Source organism: Halichoerus grypus, chromosome 14, assembly GCF_964656455.1.
Source record: "Halichoerus grypus chromosome 14, mHalGry1.hap1.1, whole genome shotgun sequence".
In the NCBI taxonomy this organism is placed as follows: Eukaryota; Metazoa; Chordata; class Mammalia; order Carnivora; family Phocidae; genus Halichoerus; species Halichoerus grypus.
In genome coordinates, this window is record NC_135725.1 from 33,699,007 (window position 1) to 33,719,185 (window position 20,179).

Sequence of the window (20,179 nt, forward strand, 5' to 3'; positions counted from 1 at the left end):
TGGAAAAATGTCTGTTCATGTCTTCTGCCCATTTCTTATTGGATCATTTGTTCTTTGGGTGTTGAGTTTAAGAAGTTCTTTATAGATTTTGGATACTAGCCCTTTTTCTGATATGTCATTTGCAAATATCTTCTCCCATTCTGTCAGTTGTCTTTTGGTTTTGTTGACAGTTGCCTTGCTGTGCAAAAGCTTTTTATCTTGATGAAGTCCCAAGAGTTCATTTTTGCCCTTGCTTCCCATGCCTTTGGCAGTGTTTCTAGGAAGAAGTTGCTGTGGCTGAGGTCGAAAGGATTGATGCCTGTGTTCTCCTCAAGGATTTTGATGGATTCCTGTCTCACATTTAGGTCTTTCATCCATTTTGAGTCTGTTTTTGTGTGTGGTGTAAGGAAATGGTCCAATTTCATTCTTCTGCATGTGGCTGTCCAATTTTCCCAACACCATTTGTTGAAGAGATTGTCTTTTTTTCCATTAGACATTCTTTCCTGCTTTGTTGAAGATTAGTTGACCATAGAGTTGAGGATCAATTTCTGGGCTCTCTATTCTGTTCCATTGATCTATGTGTCTGTTTTTGTGCCAGTACCATACTGTCTTGATTACAACTTTGTAATAGAGCTTGGAGTGTGGAATTGTGATGCCACCAGCTTTGCTTTTCTTTTTCAACATTCTTCTGGCTATTCAGGGTCTTTTCTGGTTCCATACAAATTTTAGGATTATTTGTTCCATTTCTCTGAAAAAAGTGGATGGTATTTTGATAGGGATTGCATTGAATGTGTAGATTGCTCTAGGTAGCATTGACATCTTCACAATATTTGTTCTTCCAATCCATGAGCATGGAACGTTTTTCTTAGTGTCTTCCTCGGTTTCTTTCATGAGTATTTTATAGTTTTCTGAGTACAGATCCTTTGCCTCTTTGATTAGATTTATTCCTAGGTATCTTATGGTTTTGGGTGCAGTTGTAAATGGGATTGTCTCCTTAATTTCTCTTTCTTCTGTCTTGTTGTTGGTGTATAGGAGTGCCACTGATTTCTGTGCATTGATTTTATATCCTGCCACTTTACTGAATTCCTGTATGAGTTCTAGCAGTTTTGGGGTGGAGTCTTTTGGGTTTTCCACATAAAGTATGATATCGTCTGCAAAAAGTGAGTTTGACTTCTTCTTTGCCGATTTGGATGCCTTTGATTTCTTTTTGTTGTCTGATTGCTGTAGCTAGGATTTCTAATACTATGTTGAATAGCAGTGGTGATAGTGGACATCCCTGCTGCAATCCTGATCTTAGGGGGAAAGCTCTCAGTTTTTCGCCATTGAGAATGATAATCGCTGTGGGTTTTTCATAGATGGCTTTTATGATATTGAGGTGTGTTCCCTCTATCCCTATACTCTGAAGGGTTTTGATCAAGAAAGGATGCTGTACTTTGTCAAATGCTTTTTCTGCATCTATTGAGAGGATCATATGGTTCTTGTTCTTTCTTTTATTAATGTATTGTATCACATTGATTGATTTGCGGATGTTGAACCAACCTTGCAGCCCAGGGATAAATCCGACTTGGTCGTGGTGAATAATCCTTTTAATGTACTGTTGGATCCTATTGGCTAGTATTTTGGTGAGAATTTTTGCATCCATGTTCATCAAGGATATTGGTCTGTAATTCTCCTTTTTGATGGGGTCTTTGTCTGGTTTGGGGATCAAGGTAATGGTGGCCTCATAAAACGAGATTGGAAGTTTTCCTTCCATTTCTATTTTTTGGAACAGTTTCAGAAGAGTAGGTATTAATTCTTCTTTAAATGTTTGGTAGAATTCCCCTGGGAAGCCATCTGGCCCTGGGCTTTCGTTTGTTGGGAGATTTTTGATGACTGCTTCAATTTCCTTAGTGGTTATAGGTCTGTTCAGGTTTTCTATTTCTTCCTGCTTCAGTTTTGGTAGTTGATACATCTCTAGGAATGCATCCATTTCTTCCAGATTCTCTAAATGCTGGCATAGAGTTGCTCATAATATGTTCTTATAATTGTCTGTACTTCTTTGGTGTTGGTTGTGATCTCTCCTCTTTCTTTCATGATTTTGTTGATTTGTTGATCTTTTCTTTTTGATAAGTCTGGCCAGGGGTTTATCAATCTTACTAATTCTTTTGAAGAACCAGCTCCTAGTTTTGTTGATCTGTTCTACTATTCTTATGGTTTGTATTTCATTGATTTCTACTCTGATCTTTATTATTTCTCTTCTCCTGCTGGGTTTAGGCTTTATTTGCTGTTCTTTCTCCAGCTCCTTTAGGTGTAGGGTTAGGTTGTGTATTTGACACTTTTCTTGTTTCTTGAGAAAGGCTTGTATTGCTATATACTTTCCTCTTAGGACTGCCTTTGGTGTATCCCAAAGATTTTGAACAGTTGTGTTTTCATTTTCATTTGTTTCCATGAATTTTTTAAATTCTTCTTTAATTTCCTGGTTGATCCATTCATTCTTTAGTAGGATGATCTTTAGCCTCCATGTATTTGAGTTCTTTCCAACTTTCATCTTGTAATTGAGTTCTAGTTTCAAAGCATTGTGGTCTGAAAATAGGCAGGGGATGATCCCAATCTTTTGGTACCAGTTGAGACATGATTTGTGACCTAGGATGTGATCTCTTCTGGAGAATGTTCCATGGGCACTAGAGAAGAATGTGTATTCCGTTGCTTTGGGATGGAATGTTCTGAATATGTCTGTGAAGTCCATTTGGCCCAGTGTGTCATTTAAAGTCTTTATTTCCTTGTTGATCTTTTGCTTAGACGATCTGTCCATTTCAGTGAAGGGGGTGTTAAAGTCCCCCACTATTATTGTATTGTTGTCAATGTGTTTCTTTGCTTTTGTTATTAATTGCCTTATATAATTGGCTGCTCCCATGTTAGGGGCATAGATATTTACAATTGTTAGATCTTCTTGTTGGATAGACCCTTTAAGTATGATATAGTGTCCTTCCTCATCTCTTATTACAGTCTTTGGTTTAAAATCTAATTTGTCTGATATAAGGATTGCCACCCCAGCTTTCTTTTGGTGTCCATTAGCATGGTAAATGGTTTTCCACCCCCTCACTTTCAATCTGGGGGTGTCTTTGGGTCTAAAATGAGTCTCTTGCAGACAGCATATCGATGGGTCTTGTTTTTTAATCCAATCTGATAGCCTGTGTCTTTTGATTGGGGCATTTAGCCCACTTACATTCAGGGTAACTATTGAAAGATAGGAATTTAGTGCCGTCCTATTGCCTGTAAGGTGACTGTTACTGTATATTGTCTGTGTTCCTTTCTGGTCTATGTTGCTTTTAGGCTCTCTCTTTGCTTAGAGGACCCCTTTCAATATTTCTTGTAGCGCTGGTTTCATGTTTGCAAATTCCTTTAGTTTTTGTTTGTCCTGGAAGCTTTTTATCTCTCCTTCTATTTTCAATGACAGCCTAGCTGGATATAGTATTCTTGGCTGCCTATTTTTCTCATTTAGTGCTCTGAATATATCATGCCAGTCTTTTCTGGCCTTCCAGGTCTCTGTGGATAGGTCTGTTGCCAATCTAATGTTTCTACCATTGTAGGTACAGATCTCTTGTCCCGAACTGCTTTCAGGATTTTCTCTTTGTCTCTGAGACCCATAAGTTTTACTATTAGATGTTGGGGTGCTTACCTATTTTTATTGATTTGAGAGGGGTTCTCTGTGCCTCCTGGATTTTGATGCCTGTTTCCTTCCCCAAATTAGGGAAGTTCTGTGCTGTAATTTCCTCCAATATAACTTCTGCTCCTGTCTCTCTTCCTTCTTCTTCTGGGATATCAGTTATTCTAATGTTGTTTCGTCTTATGGTATCAGTTATCCCTCAAATTCTGCCCTCGTGATCCAGTAGTTGTTTTCCTCCTTTTTCTCAGCTTCTATATTTTCCATCATTTGGTCTTCTATATGGCTAATTCTCTGTTCTGCCTCATTTATCCTAGCAGTTAGAGCCTCCATTTTTTATTGCACCTCATTAATAGCCTTTTTGATTTCGACTTGGCTAGATTTTAGTTCTTTTATTTCTCCAGAAAGGGTTTCTCTAATAACTTCCATGCTTTTTTCAAGCCCAGCTAGTATCTTTAAAATCATCATTCTGAACTCTAGTTCCAACATCTTACTAATGTCCGTACTGATTCGGTCCCTGGCAGTCGGTACTGCCCCCTGTTCTTTTTGTTGAGGTGATTTTTTCCGTCTTGTCCTTTTGTCCAGGGGAGCATAGATGAATGAGAGAACAAAATGCTAACAGGGTAACAACGTCCCCAGAAAATATACACTAAACAAATCAGAAAAGACCTGAAACCGGGGGAAAATAAAGGGAAAGAAAGAAAAAAGAAAAAGAAAAAAAAAAGAAATAGAAAAAGATAAAAACAAACAAAAAGAAAACAAAACAAAAAAACAGAATATGATCAAATATGATCAGGCTGGTGCATAGATCAGTGCCACACACTAGCTTTTGGGCGTATTTTGGTCTGATAGAAGAAAGTGCCTCCCAAAATTTTAAAGAAAGAAAAACTTATATATGTACAGAAATAAGGGTAAATATGATGAAGAGATGGAATATGACTGTTAGGATGAAAAGTGTAAAAGATTTTATAAAAGGAATTGATAAGATAAGAATTTGGTTGAAAAAAGAAAGAAGAGGATTTTAAAAAAAGGGGGAGAGAATGTGATCAGGCAGGAGACTAGAACAAAGCCATACACTAAAGATTTAGGGTATATTTTGATCTGTTAGAAGAAAGTATATCTCAAAATTTTAAAGAGAGAACAATATATATTATATATATATGCCAAAACTAAGGTTAACTACTATGAAGGGATAGAATATGACTCTAAAAATGAAAAATAAAAAATATTTTTTAAAAAGGGATAAGATGTTGGTTGAAAAAGGGAAAAAGAAAAATTCAAAAAAAAAAAAGACAGTTAAAAAAATTAACTTTGAAAGACTCAAGAATCATGGTAAAAAAGCCATGAATTCTATGTGCAGTATTCTCCTAGTGCTGGAGTTCTGCCATTCTCATTGATTGGTAAACTTGGTCTTGGTTGGCTGATCTTCTGGGGGAGGGGCCTGTTGCTGTGGTTCCCAAATGTCTTTGCCGAGGTGGAATTGCCCTGCCCTTGCTGGGTCTGGGCTAAGTAATCTGCTCGGGTTTGCTCTCGGGAGCTTTTGTTCCCTGCAAGCTTTCCGTATAGCTTTGGAGGACGAGAGTGAAAATGGCGGCCTCCCAATCTCCGCCCCGGAGGAGCCGAGAACTCGGGGACCCGCTCCTCAGTGTGCCCCCAGAGAAAAGCAGTCAGTCACTCCCATCTCCCCGGTCTCCTGCTGCACTCCGTGCTCACCCGCCCTGTGACCGAGCGTTTCTATCTCTGGCACCCCACTCGGTGTGGAGTCTCCAAACCCAGCAGATCCCTGTGGTGCACTCCCACACCACTCTTCCCTGGGGAGGAAGGGGAGTCTCCCTGGATCTGCTGCTTGTTGGGTCCCAGCTGGAAGAGCAGTGGCCCGACTGTGCCGCGGATCATGGTTTATGGCAACTCTGAGCTGAGAGCCCACTCCTGTGCTCCGTCTCTGCAGCCGGCTTCCCCGCTCTGATACCTGGGAGCTCTGCTGCACTGAGGCACCCCCGGTCTTTCTGTGACCCTGAGGGTCCTGAGACCACACTGTCTCACGAGGGTTCCCCCCCCCCGCCCCCCGCTTAACCACTGGAGCCTCATCCCTCAGCGGAGCTGACTTCTAAAAGTTGCGATTTTGTGCTCCACAGCTCTATCACTTGCCAGAAGCGGCGGACAGAGGCCCCCTCCCCTGCCGTCTATCCTCCCGAGTATCACCTCGGATTCACTTCTCCGCACGTCCTACCTTCCAGAAAGTGGTCGCTTTTCTGTTCAGAGAGTTTTTGCTATTCTTTTTTTCGATCTCCTGTTGAGTTTGTAGGTGTTCAGAATGGTTTGATCCCTATCCAGCTGAATTCCTGAGAGGAGACAAAATCCAGGTCTCCTACTCCTCCGCCATCTTGCTCCACCCCCTCTTAACTTCTTATTTTATCAATCATTTATTGTGGTTAGTGAAAATATCAATTCTACAATTGAGACAACGAAGTATTTTCTATCTTAGAAATTGCTGATTTTTAAAGCATTTTCATCTTTAAATTAGATTGATGGTTTTAAGTATCAATAATAGCATGAATTTGACTTCCTGTGGGATAGGAACAAATAATCATGATTCTATGTAATAAGTCTTAGGGTAGTGAAATATGGTAGAATTCAATGCATTGACAATTCTCTTTAAATTTGGACTTAGCATTTTTAACCAGTATGCATATGTTTTTAAAAGGAGCAGAAAGAATAGCCATTCTTATTAGTATTTTGACTTGATATCACAAATAGTTTGCTTGAAAATTATTATCTATTAGTTATTATTGCACTTTCTATTAATACGTAGTGTGCAAGTTTCTTTATTTCTTAATGGGACTGTTAATGTCATTCTTTCCTACTAATAAAGTTATGTAATGCATTCTCTTAAATGACCTCATTTAATTTCCAGAGGGGTTTAGATGAGTGTTACTATTTGTTAGTACTAACAAGAATAGATTTCTCTAAATAAATAAATAAAAAATAAATAAAGAATAGATTTCTCTGTGCTGCTGAATTTTACTATTTTTGACTCTGATATTATTCCTTGCATTATTTTGGGTATTTTTGACTCTTTATTTCTGAATATTTTAATTTGGCGATAGCCCTTAATCCTTTGTAGTGAGTCAAGCAGCCAACTGAGTGGTAGATCTTGCTGCATGTTCACAAAATCTAGGATCTGGGAGAGGGGAATGGGAAGGTAAGATGTGTAGGACAAAATTCTCCCTTGCCGGGAAGAATGAAGGGGGGGAAATCGGAGGGGGAGACGAACCATGAGAGACGATGGACTCTGAAAAACAAACTGAGGGTTCTAGAGGGGAGGGGGGTTGGGAGGATGGGTTAGCCTGGTGATGGGTATTAAAGAGGGCACGTTCTGCATGGAGCACTGGGTGTTATGCACAAACAATGAATCATGGAACACTACATCTAAAACTAATGATGTAATGTATGGTGATTAACATAACAGTTAAAAAATTTAAAAAAAATTCTCCCTTGCCAAAGAAACTAATTATATATATATTGTTCACTCCCTTATTTTTCTTCATGAAGCAAATATTAGTAACACTTTAAGGAAATAAAGTTTTTGCTGATGAATCTGAACTTCTGTTTCTTCCTTTAGGGGAAAGATTGCATCTTAAACCAAAATACACTAAAATTTCTCACATTTCCATTTTCCATATTTATAGGCCAAGATAAGTATAGCAAAATGTTGTAGAACTCTCTCTATACTTAACTAATAATAGAAAGCAGAGCTGTAGATAAACAGTACTGCATTCAGAGGAATAGTTGGTACAATTTACAGTGTTTAGTATGAATTTTTTTTGTAATAGCAGAGCAGTGAGAGGGAGTACATTGTGGTAGGAGCAGAAGTACTGAGTTAAGGAAGCATCTGGTGCATTTGGGCTTTGGTGATTATGCTCCTTGGGTTGAAGAGGAGTATTCATGTTGACTTGTAATGGGAGAGAAACTTGGAAATCTCACTGGCAGAATCAAATCTTGGATCCCATTAATGACTCAGGAGTCTAGATTTTATTCTAAAAGCAGAGCAGCATAGATTACAGCTTATTGAACTCAGAAATGAAAGGTTATAAGATATTTGAGGGGGATTAAAATGAGAGCTATAAAGATGAATTGGTGCTAGGAGTGACAGCACTCAGAGAAATGAGTTTGCTTTGTTATGCTAGGGTTCAGTGTCTGAAAGTAAAGATGGAAGGATGCTGGTATAAGGTCTTAATGCAGGAGACATTTTAATAGAAGAACTAATTGTAGATGATGACAGGAGTTTGAGGAGTAGATGAGAAGGGTAGGGATTGGGAAATGTTGACTATGAATGTAGAAGAATGGAAGAATCATGGTATCATTGATAACAGAATGTTTGCAGTTGAAGTTATTTTAGGCATGTTGAGTGTAAGAACTTTCAAAAAGCATTATACCTGTCAAGATTTGAACTCTAGGGATATATAGTACAGTTTGGAGATTATTAAGGCTTTGAAATTAATTTGGATGGAGATGATAATTTTATCACCAAAATATTGAGAGACTTATTGTTTCAAGTGTTGAGTCAACCAGTCTGTCGTCAGGTGTGTTTGGGATTGTTTTGAATGATATCTGCCCTGTTACGTGGAATGTTGACCTAGACACAATTTAACCTGTTGATGTCTTTATAGGAAACTTGTTTTATAAGATGGAACTGCTGACTATGTATTCATGATAATCAAAGTCCTAGTAGATTTAAAATAAACTTCTTTGAATTTCTCCGCTTAACACTATTCCTTCTTTTTTTTTTTTTTTTTAAGATTTTATTTATTTGCGAGAGAGACAATGAGAGACAGAGAGCATGAGAGGGAGGAGGGTCAGAGGGAGAAGCAGACTCCCTGCTGAGCAGGGAGCCTGATGTGGGACTCGATCCTGGGACTCCAGGATCATGACCTGAGCCGAAGGCAGTCGCTTAACCAACTGAGCCACCCAGGCGCCCCACTATTCCTTCTTCTTAGTTATATGTTTAAAGTGATGATGGTAGGTGTCTTATGGATAGGACATAGAAGTCAGTCATTTGCTCTAATTGTTGGTTAATTTGTTAGCATATATTTATTAATAAACATACATGTGATTAAAATACATCTTGAAGAAAATTTATCTCAATCTATTGGTTGAAGTTTTCTTTTTTTTTTTTTTAAAGATTTTATTTATTTATTTGACAGAGAGAGACACAGCGAGAAAGGGAACACAAGCGGGGAGTGGGAGAGGGAGAAGCAGGCTTCCCACGGAGCAGGGAGCCTGATGCTGCGCTCGATCCCAGGACCCTGGGATCATGACCTGAGCCGAAGGCAGACGCTTAACAACTGAGCCACCCAGGCGCCCCTTGGTTGAATTTTTCTAAACAAGCATACATTGGTTATTTTTATTCATTACAACCTAGGTTTTCAGGTTTATAGGCCTTCCAGCATTCAGCGCATTGATAATACTCATGATGAGAGGGTAATCCTTCTGTTGCAGGCATGCTTTCAAAAGTGTGCATTCCTTTTAGTTGTTTTTGATACAAGTTCTCGATGAGCCATACACTGCATTTTATTATTTGTAAATGTGAATGTATAGGTCATCACCTCCGTTCAGAAAAATTGAATTTATCACTCACTGCATATTTGAAAATGTAAAACATTATCCTCAAGTATGTAGTGAGTATTCATGTATGGTACATTCAAAGTATGACTTAGTGTGACTTTATGTAGCCCATACGATGTTTAAAGCACTCCAACCCTGTTGTGTTTCAGTGCACCTGCCGGAAAGACATGGTGAAAATCTCAATGGATATCTTTGTGAGGAAATTTCAGCCCGACAGATATCAGCTTTGGAAACAAGGAAAGGATATATACACCATTGATCACACAAAGCCTACTCCAGAATCCACACCTGAAGTAAAAGCATGGCTGCAGAGAAGGAGGAAAGTAAGAAAAGCATCCAGGAGGTAATGATTTCTTCACCCCCATCCCGCTTGTTGTACCTACTCAATAAAAATGGGTCATTGAACATGATGTTCTCAAAAACTATTCATTTGCTTCCTCCTGTTTATTCATCATAAATTTACTTAATATCTTACTGAAAGTTTGAGGCAAAGTATTTATAATTCTTAAGAAGTATAATAAATTAAATATAGGAAGGGGTGTATAATGTGCTTGAGAATATTCCTGACATGCTATGCATGGCAAAAGAGCAGTCCTGGAACCTCCTGGACTCCTTACACTAATGTACATTAAGGTTGTATTAGTGCCCTCTGTTCATCTCCATGTTTATCAACTCCAATAACTTGATGTTGAACTTTTTCATTTTGCTACTGATTTTCTTTCTGACTTTAGTTGTTTTCTTCATTTGTCAAACATTTGAGATACTTTACTCATCAGGATACCTGTATTTTGCTACATTTTATACACTTGGTTTTATTATTTTACAAGATGTAAAGCAGAGCATGTGGTATTTGTTTAATATGGTTGTCCATGTGAACTTTATTCCAAATGCCATTTTTGTGGCCAGGACCATTTCAAAAGTTTTTAGGTCATCTGTGTGCATCTTGCTATCTTAAAACCCATTGAATGGAGCATGTGTTATATTGCTTAGGTCTTTGGCAAACTTTTTAGGTTCTTATATTTTCTAGGTTTATATTACACTTTTATTCTCCAATATTACTCATTGTTTTTCTTTCAGATTGTAAAAGTAATATTTGACATTGGAGAATATTTGTAAAATAAGGAAAAGAATAGTGAAGGAATCCCAAATCACTCATAACGTCACAATCCAGAGATAACCAGTGTTAACATTTGGTAGATATCCTTTACATATGTGTTTATTATATTATATAATATACTTTTCCAAAATTGGGGTCATGCTCTGTTAACCCTTTGATGACCAGTTTTGTGTTTTTCATGTAATTAAATGATTTGGTACAACATAATACTGAATGCCTGCATGTATTTAATCCCCTGTGTTTGGATCAATAGCTCATTTCTAGTTGTTTTTTTTGTTTTGTTTTTGTTTTTTGCCATTAAATAACAGTGTAATTTTAAACTTTGCCCACACTTCTGATGCTTATTTTCTTACTCTGACATTTATTTTCTGCTATTTTAGAATGGTAGTGAGTGGAGGAAATTTAAGAACATGGAGTCAGACTTCTGCATTTTATAAGAGATATACCTGAGGCACGGAATTAATAGCAGAACTAAAACTCAGGTGTTCTTAATTTACCTTATAATTTACAGCAGTGATTTTCAAACGGTTAGTTTTCAAATCAATTCAGTAGACTAGGAACAACATTTTTAAATTAGGAAGCAAACTAGCATAAAAAGTATTATAGTTCTTTTCTGTGGTAAGTATTAATTCGTGATGTGTGAACGTGTGTATGAGTGTGTCATGTCACTATCTAAAATGAAAAACTTATAATGGGTTGGTTTTATTGAAAAAAGTTTGGAAAATACTGATTTAGAGAGTCAGTGCCAAAAAGGCTACCTGTGGGAGGAGGCAGTAGTCAATCTGAGTTCAAAAGAAATACCAATAAAACATCTTGAGAATTGTTCTTTAATGGACAGAAAACACAATATTTTAATTAGGTGTATGATCTGGTCTCCTAGTTACTAACTATAGTGGCCCTTTTGGGTTGGCAGAGAACATAGATCTATGACATTGAACAGATTTGAAATGCCTTTTAGTAGGTTAAAATAATCAATGGACTTTGATCACCCAGTTAGAAAGCCTCATGTTAAGGACCTCGTTGATTATGCTCACTCACCCTTGTGGCTTGATCATGGCATTTGTAATACCCTATCCAGGAAATGTAATGAAGTGAATGATTCATTGAAATCTCAAAGAAAAATCAGCCATCTTATTTTACATATGCTATGCTATTTATAATGTGAAGATTTCCCACATGTCCAATGCACGGGTTTTCGGTAAAAGTGGTAATGGTGATGATGATACCAGAACTGCCAGTAGCAGCCAAAGCTAATTTACATAGGTTATCCTTGGCTACCACCCTCATCTCAGAACCCTGCCCTCCCTGACTTCCTGTAATGCATAGTGGTGTGTGTGTGTGTGTGTGTGTGTGTGGACATGGAAATACACGTTGCTTAGATTTGAGTTGTAATTCTTCTTAAATGATAGTGTTGGAAATGTTGTGTCTTATACAAAAGGCATCTATGACAAAGCCATCAAGTGACTTTCTGGAAAATACTGAGAAGAAGAAAATTAAAATGGTGTCCACTCTGAAAACAAGAATAGGTATAAGGTGTTAAATACATAGAGACTGTCTCCTCTTTAATTCCTTTAGCTAATAATGATTTGGCATTTAATTTTAATGATTTTCATGCATACTTAGAATTAAACGAAACTCAGGGAAGTGTATGGCCACTAGTTCACCTTAGAATGTAAATAATCTACTCAGATTTTAACAACAGCTTATAGAGATCTCCTCTTTTCCTTTTCCTTTCTTTATTACCTAAAATATATTTATGACTTTATTATCCCCCATGTCATCATTTTTCACTTTATTTTTATTTTCAGACTCCTTTTAATATTGTTATAAAATTTTAGCAATGACATTTTCCCCAATAATGTTTAATAATGTATTATTTACAATTGTTTTAATTTTAATTTTTAGTAAATTATTATTAAAACTGCTGATTTCAACTTCAAATTTAATCTATTAATTGTGAAGATTATTTTTGCATAATGATTAGAAAGCTATCAGTTTTTTCACTTTTTTCAGTAAGTGAAAATAACATTTGTATTGGTATGTGTTTCATCCTGTCCACTGCAAACATTCTGCTCTGACCACAGCTTCTCTTGTTAATAGTTTCCAGTGCACTGGTTCTCACTCTAAGAGGCTTAAGAATGAGGGCGACGAAGAAGTGTCACCTGCAGTTGATGGTGCAGAGGGCCTCACCGCTGACCGAGACCCAGAAGATCTCAAGGTCAATGAAAAACCAGAAAAAGCAGTGAAAATGGGGAACACAGAAGCACCTTCAGAAGAAGAGGCTTCTCCTAGCAGGAAGCAGCTGGATCAGAATTCATCAGATAATATCCAACTCCCAGGTGAGAAACTGACTGATGATGTTTCACATGTAAGTTTTGAGGTGGCTGATGATCTGATGCCTTAAATCTGTGTTCTAGGACAGGTATCTTACCTTTCCACATAGCTTAACCAGTAAGGCATCTAAAGCTATGAAGTAACAGTGAGGAGGCCAAGTGAGTGTTGTAGAAGTCTGGAGCATCACTGCTATGTTTGATGGAATTAGGAGAGAGCCAGGTGCCTATTTGGTTTAATAAAAAAAAAAGATTCTAAAACAAAAATTTTTTTGGGGGGGTGCAACTCAATTTAAAATATACAATGCATTTTTGGAAAGCTTCTCCTAAATTTACATGGAACAGTAAAAACCAATTATAGATAATTCTTTGCAGATTCTTAGCTTTCACCTTAATTTTAAGAAGAGAATAAAGATTAAGGTTTTAAAAAAGAATAATAAAAATCATTCAGTTTTGTGAAATGCTATGTATAGTCCCCTGGCTGTTTCTCTGTACTAAAGTCATCACCTGTAAGTCTCAACTAGTTTGCTTTCTTCCCTTTTATAGTATATGTCTCTGAAACTGCTGTAATGTTTTACCTCTTAAATATTTGTTGGAGTTTTTGTCCTTTTACTAATTGAGCTTATTGGTAATTTCTCATACTGCTCATCCAGTCTGTCTTTCAACTGTGGGACCCCCCCAAATCTGGCCATCTACCCCTGCTTCCTCCTTATTCAAGGTACTGTTATCTTTTGACTGGACTGTTGCAGAAATTGCTTCTTTTCTGTTTTTTCAGTGTCCACCCTAGTCACCCATGTTAGTTGCTTCTCCATGTGGCAGTCAGAGTGATCCTTTTAAAAGATGTAGGTGAGGTCTTGTACCTACCTTCTTACTCTTATTCCACTTAGAGTAAAAGAAAAAGTCCTTATCATAGTCCTAATTTGATTCTCTCCTGTGTCTCCATTTTCATTACTTTTTGCTCTTGAAATATCTGTGTTTAAATAGAGTTTAAATAATAGACTTTCTTTTAGTGACTTAATACTTTATTGGAGAGCTAGACAAACATACAGTTACAATCCAATGTGGTAAGTACCACAATAGAGATGTCCTAGGGTATTGCTGATATAACAAGGAAAGATTCCAAACAGACCAGAGGCTGGCCTGGCAAGGTTTCCTGGAGTAGGTGATATCTGAATTAATTTGTGATGAATGGATAGAAAATTTCAAGGTGGAGAAGGTAGAGAAAGGAATAGCAAGCAATGCAGAGAACACAGTTATGCCATACATATGGATTTTTAAAAAAATATTTTATTTACTTATTTGAGAGAGTGAGAGAGAGCATGGGCGGGGGTGGGGGCAGAGGGAGAGGGAGAAGCAGTCTCCCTGCTGAGCAGGTAGCCGACGTGGGGCTTGATCCCAGGACCTCAGGATCACGACCTGAGCTGAAGGTAGACGCTTAACTGACTGAGCCACCCAGGCACCCCTGGATTTTTTCAATAGTCCCTCACCATAGTCTTTAATCACACTGGATTTAATTAACCACTTGATGGATTACTGGGTGGTTTAGGCCAAGGGCACCCAGTTTTATTAGTTCTGTTGCTACATGGTTCCTTGTATTTTGACTTACAGTGTTTGAGACCTGGCAGAACACTTAGGTACAAAACTTGGCTGGGCTCAGCATCAAAGGTAGTATATGATAGGTGAAATGATGCCTTTGAATGTTTGTAAGGGAGGAAGAAGGGTGAATGGAGATGGCAATGGAAGAGATGTGCTCGTGATGTCTCTTTCCCTTTATTTTCCGTCTGTGTGTGATACAGGTTTAGTGGAGGACATACTTTTTATTTGGATTTATACAGCCTTCCATGTGTTCTTTCCCTACATTCTCTGAGCTGGAATGTTTCATTAGTAGCAGCTCTTAGCATCATGTATTGGAATATAATTCCTATTGTTAGAAAGATTTCAAATTGCTATTTCTTTGGATAATTATTATTGCATTGGCTTTTGACATTGGTCAAAGTGTAACCTCTTTTTAATCTGTAATTTTGTCAGTAAATATATTCTTTTGCCAAACTCCAAGATCTCACCTTAATAACTGTGAAGGCTCCATGGTGCTGTGGTGACCATTCCCACTCATGTCTATGGGAGTATAGAGGAGAAGTTGAAAGATAGAAAAAAAAATTTTAAGATTTTATTTATTTATTGGACACACACACACACACACACACACACAGAGCACTAGCAGGGGGAGAGGCAAAGGCAGAGGGAGAAGCAGGCTCCCCACAGAGCAGAGAGCCCGACATGGGGCTCCATCCCAGGACTCTGGGATCATGACCTGAGCCGAAGGCAGACGCTTAACCGACTGAGCCACCCAGGCACCCCGAAAGATAGATTTAGTTGAGAATTATTATTGAGTAATAATGTAATGTAAGATTTACTAACAGTCTTTTGTTTCACTCCTCAGGAAATAGTTGCTTAAGCACATCTATAACAGAGGAAATAAAAACTAAGGATGACCAAGCCTATGGTGTAATTCTACCTTCAAATCCCAGTGAAGCTGATGATTCCATATCTAGTGGCCATGTGACATCCAAGGAGTCAGACCCACCGAAGCTTCCATGGCCAAAGTCACCTGAGTCATGTTCCTCAGTGGCAGAGAGTAACAGTGTGTTCACAGAGGGAGAAGAGAGTGATGTGGAGAGCCGCAGGAGTGGCCTCGAACCTGGGGAAGTCCCAGCGGTCTCCAGTGGAATGAGAAATGGCCTCAAAGTCCCTGGTGTATGTGGCATTGTCTGTTTTTACTATGTTTATTGTGTGGTGAGAGTATTTTCTGGAAACAGCATGCTGTGCATCAAAATCTTACTTTAAGGTAGAAATAACATTTCACATTAACAGGTCTTAATCATATTTCCTTCAATGACTGGAAGGTAAACCTTTTGTGACCTCTGGTTCCCATGGTGATAATTTAGAGAGCATGGAATTTTTGGCTACATGCTGTAGCTTAATTTTCTTTTTCTTTAACTTTTTCTAAAATTGAACTTTGAGATAATTATAGATTCATATGCAGTTGTAAGAAATAATATAGAAAGATCTTGTATCCCCATTTTCCCCCAATAGTACCTTCTTGGAAAACTGTAGTAGGATATCACAATGATACTGACATTGATTCTATTGGTTCTATTACCTGTAATATTAACCATACTGGAAATGATTCACCTGCAGAGCTCTGACCTCCTCCTGCCATCATTTAAACCTCTCGGTCCCAGGCTTCCCACAGCCTCTATTTTAACTCACCTGGTCGTGCTTTCCCTTGTCTCTACCTGGGCTCTGATTCTAGGACCAGGTTGACCTTTCTGGCCCCACTCACTGACAGAAATAGGCCTTTTGCCTTTCAGAAAACTCAAGACCTCTCTTGATTGCTAGGTACCCCATTCTAACTCTTTGCATAGGGCCTCCCTGTTTCTTATATGTTCTTGTGCATTTATATTATATGCTTTTAGTATACACTGTTGCTTTAATCCTAAGATTGTGAATGGACCAGACAAACTCCGATTGTGTGTAGTGATTGTCAGGATTCATTACCCTGTGTTGACCTATACAACTTGATGACGGAACTCAAGGACACAAGTAAGGAGAGTGCCAATTTTGGAGCTGATAAATTGAGCTGGCCACTGAACAGACCCACTTCTTGATTGCTCTTGCTCAGTTCAACTCACCACAGGCATTTTCACATCTTTAAATAACAAAGGAGATTAGATAAGGAAATCAGCTTGGAATAGTCAGTTCATAGTAGTTTTAAAATATCAAATAAAGGGACACCTGGGTGGCTCAGTCAGTTAAGTGTCTGCCTTCGGCTCAGGTCATGGTCCCAGGGTCCCGGGATCGAGTTCGCAATCAGGCTCCCTACTCGGCGGGGAGCCTGCTTCTCCCTCTCCCACTCCCCGCTGCTTGTGTTCTCTCTCTCTCTCTGGCAAATAAATAAATAAAATCTTTAAAAAAAATACCAAATGAAATATAGATAATTTGCTAATTTGACCCAATAACTTTTACCATTTTATGCATGATTGTATACCTACTGAACTATTAAATATTTGTCAAAAACATACGAGAAATAGAAAAATATGGTCTAATTTATTTGAAATGGTTGCTAAAGGAAATTTGAAAATAGTATTCACATAATAATAAGCAAAATTTACAACTTAATTTTACATGGGGATTAAGCGCAGCTGAGCAGATACTGTGATTCTTTGTGGAATGGTGAATGAGTCAAATGCCGGTTTAAATTACATTTACTCATATTCTTTAAACTAGAGTGGAACTGAAAGTAACTTTTCTATTTCCTTGTTTTTAATGGAGCTGATTCTACCCTCAGTGCCTTTAACCTTTATCCTTATCATTTTACTGAACAAAGACTGCCTGCATACGAAAGCAAACACTGCGCTTGAGGCCTGAGTGACTTGGTTTGCCCCTTCTCAGAATCAGCTGTGTGATATTCTTTTCTCACACCATGGTGTCAGGCAGCCCTTCTAAGCAATACAGACCCATTTCGTTCTTATATGGTTTTGACTGTGTTTCTTAGTATTAAGTGTAATGCTGTGTATATGCTTGCAGCAGTCAGCTTTAGTCAGTCTTCCCAAGAAATAAGTTATTTTTTGAACAGTGTCTGTCTGTCTCTATCTATAACTGGGCTCCATGCTCTTCCTAGAATACACTGAAAATGTTTACATCTTACATGCTGTTCCTGCTGCCCTAAATACTCCTCTGAGCCCAAAGAGCTCCCTCAGTGCACTCAAGACTCCACTCAAATGTCTCCTTGTCAGAAAGGCCTTCTCTGATGGCCCCATGTAAAATAGCTCCTTCCCATCTCTTTCCATTCCTTTGTTCTGCCCTTTTTTCCTTTATTGCACATTTCGTAAAAAAAACAAAACAAAAAAAACTATTTTCTTGAGAGAGAGAGAGAGAGTGAGCATGAGTGGGAGGGGCAGAGGGAGAGGGAAAGAGAATTTGAAGCCAACTCCACGCTGAGTGTGGAGCCCGATGTGGGGCTCGATCTCATGACCCTGAGATCACGACCTGAGCCGAAACCAAGAGTTGGAGGCGCAACCGACTGTGCCACCCAGGTGCCCCCTATTGCATATTTCTTAATGCTAAACATATACTTTTTACTTGTTTATCGTTTGTGCCTTCCTCCTCTATAATGCACATTCCTTGAAAGCTGAGACCTGGTGTAGTTTTTCCTGCTGTAGCTCAGTTCTTACAACAATGTGGCACATAGTGAGGACTTGATAAATATTTCATATTAATTTTTAGCTGGTATAAACCACAGATATATCTCACCCTGTATTACCTTTTTTTTTTTTTTTTTTGAGGGGGAGGGGCAGAAGGAGAGGGAGAGAGAGAATCTTAAGCAGGCTCCATGCCCAGTATGGAGCCTGATCCGGGGCTCGATCTAATGACCCTGAGATCATGACCTGAGCTGAAATCAAGAACCAGACACTTAACTGATTGAGTCACCCAGGTGCCCTCATTCTGTATTATTTTGACATCCTTTCCTTACTCCCAGCTTTGATTAGAATGTTGTCACACATTTTCTCATAATACTGTTTTGGTGTCAGAAGCCAGTATAGTTTCTGTACTTCCAGCCACTGCTTCTTCAGCTTACAGGGACATTTCTGAGACTCCTTTCTTTCCTAGTCAATTGTTGATGCAAACCCATTAGTTTCAAACTCTTTCTCTGAGCATCTCCCCCCCTCACATCCTGGTTTTTGTTGTTGTTGTTGTTGTTGTTTTGAGTGCATGGGCAAGAAAGCTTGTAAGTAGGTTCTATCCAAAGATGTCAAGGGGCATATGGCCTTTTCATATACCTTTGGAAGGAAAATATAGTTTGGAGAGACCAAGACAAAAAATTTTATATAAAATTTAAGTGGTTTCAAGATGACAGTAATGTACTCTATTAAAAAAAATCTTTAAATTTCTTATTTGATCTTCAGAGAAGTGGTGATTCGTTTCTGAATGGAAGGAAGCATACAGGCTCACTTTGGCTTTATTACTTTCTGGATTAGGATAGAAAGCAAAATAACCTGCCAGATTTTCACATGTGGCCAGCATAGAGGTGACCAAGTGCCACAGTTCTATATTGTTATGAATATATAATCCTAAATTTAGATTAGTTTGAAAGGGCTTTTGAAAACTTGCTAACTGCTGAGTTAATTGCAAGTTTGATAAGCCTACCCTGCACCAGAGATAGTGTTTTAATATAAACTGGAAGGATAGTTAATTGATCTCTTGGTAAAATAACTAATAGAATGGATTCCTATTCCTTTTGACTTACAGGTTTAAGACTTTTTTTTTTTTTTTTTTTAAGGACTAATTCCCCAGGAGGTAAATAAGAATTCTTTATAATTAATTGTCATAAATCATTGTGAACCATGGTTTTTCATTCAAAACAAGTCTTTAACTGTGTTTCTTCTCCACTTTTGTTCTGTGACCAGAGAATAGAGGGAGAAACCAAAACTGCTAAAAGTTGGCGCCATCCACTGAGTAAGCCTCCAGCAAGATCCCCACTGACTCTGGTGAAGCAGCAGGCAACAAGTGATGAAGGTGAGCTTGTGATGTTTTGCAGTGTTTATTCTGATGATATTCAGCATTCATTCTGTTTGTTATAACAAACTTGTCTAAAAATTGCTTGGTAGAGCGGAAATTTGACCAAGTTGCAAAGACATACATACCATAAGGAGATCATAAGTAATAAATAGTTTACAGGCAAAAGGAATTTGGATCTTAAGGGTAAATCCTTGCTTCATATAAGCTAGCTATGTTCCTAGACAAAGGTTTCCCATTTTATATGATGGGATAAAATTGGTCTTTTCTGACATTCACCTTAAGATACTCTAGAGGAAGTTGAGAATCACTTCTCTAAAGGTGCCAAATCATGGAGTTACCATGCTGTAGGTTTCTTTGCATTGTCTTTATTTTTAACTTGAGTCTTTAAAATTATTAACACCATCTTGAGTAAGAAACTATGTGTAGTACCTCCCTATCCTGTTATGCCTGGTATGTGGTGAAACATCTTTTCTCCTTTACTAGATTTTACTGACGTGGCTTGATGTGAAGTAGTTTCATTTACAACCAGTTACTATTCCTGGATGTAAAATTTATCTTATGTGTTACCTACCCTTTTTACCTCTCTTTTTCCAAAAATGTCTTTTTGTTGCCTTCAGTCAAAAATCAGACCACTGACTAGCTATTTCTTCCTTGCGAGTGTCTCATAGCATCAGGGGGGCCTTATTTTTTCCTTCTCTAAAAAGTTCAGTTTAAATAGGTTTTCTATAAAAAACCGTTCTTCAAAGTATTGTCCTTTACTGGTGTGAATTGTTAAGGTCGTGTGCCTGTGAAGATGCTGTCAATGGAGTAATGTGAACCTTAGGTTCAGGCTTCTTGTTTGGTTTGAATACAGTCATCAGAGTAGACATCCGTAGCAGATTTTTTTCTTTTTTACTCACGGTCTTC

General features: G+C 38.1%; 1 protein-coding gene across 10 annotated transcripts in view; it reads left to right on the plus strand.

Annotated features, from left to right (window-relative positions):
* The window catches only part of KDM4C (lysine demethylase 4C), a 459,189-nt gene that overhangs the window by 256,744 nt on the left and 182,266 nt on the right, over window positions 1-20,179 (plus strand). For all 10 annotated transcript variants that reach the window (XR_013443953.1, XR_013443954.1, XR_013443955.1 and 7 more), the window contains 4 exons: window positions 9,397-9,590; window positions 12,465-12,703; window positions 15,135-15,448; window positions 19,162-19,270. Coding sequence is in view for 7 of the 10 variants with exons in the window: in XM_078062213.1 (XP_077918339.1) it covers window positions 9,397-9,590; window positions 12,465-12,703; window positions 15,135-15,448; window positions 19,162-19,270 (856 nt within the window). In the remaining 3 variants the exon portion in view is untranslated. The remainder of the gene's footprint in view (window positions 1-9,396; window positions 9,591-12,464; window positions 12,704-15,134; window positions 15,449-19,161; window positions 19,271-20,179) is intronic.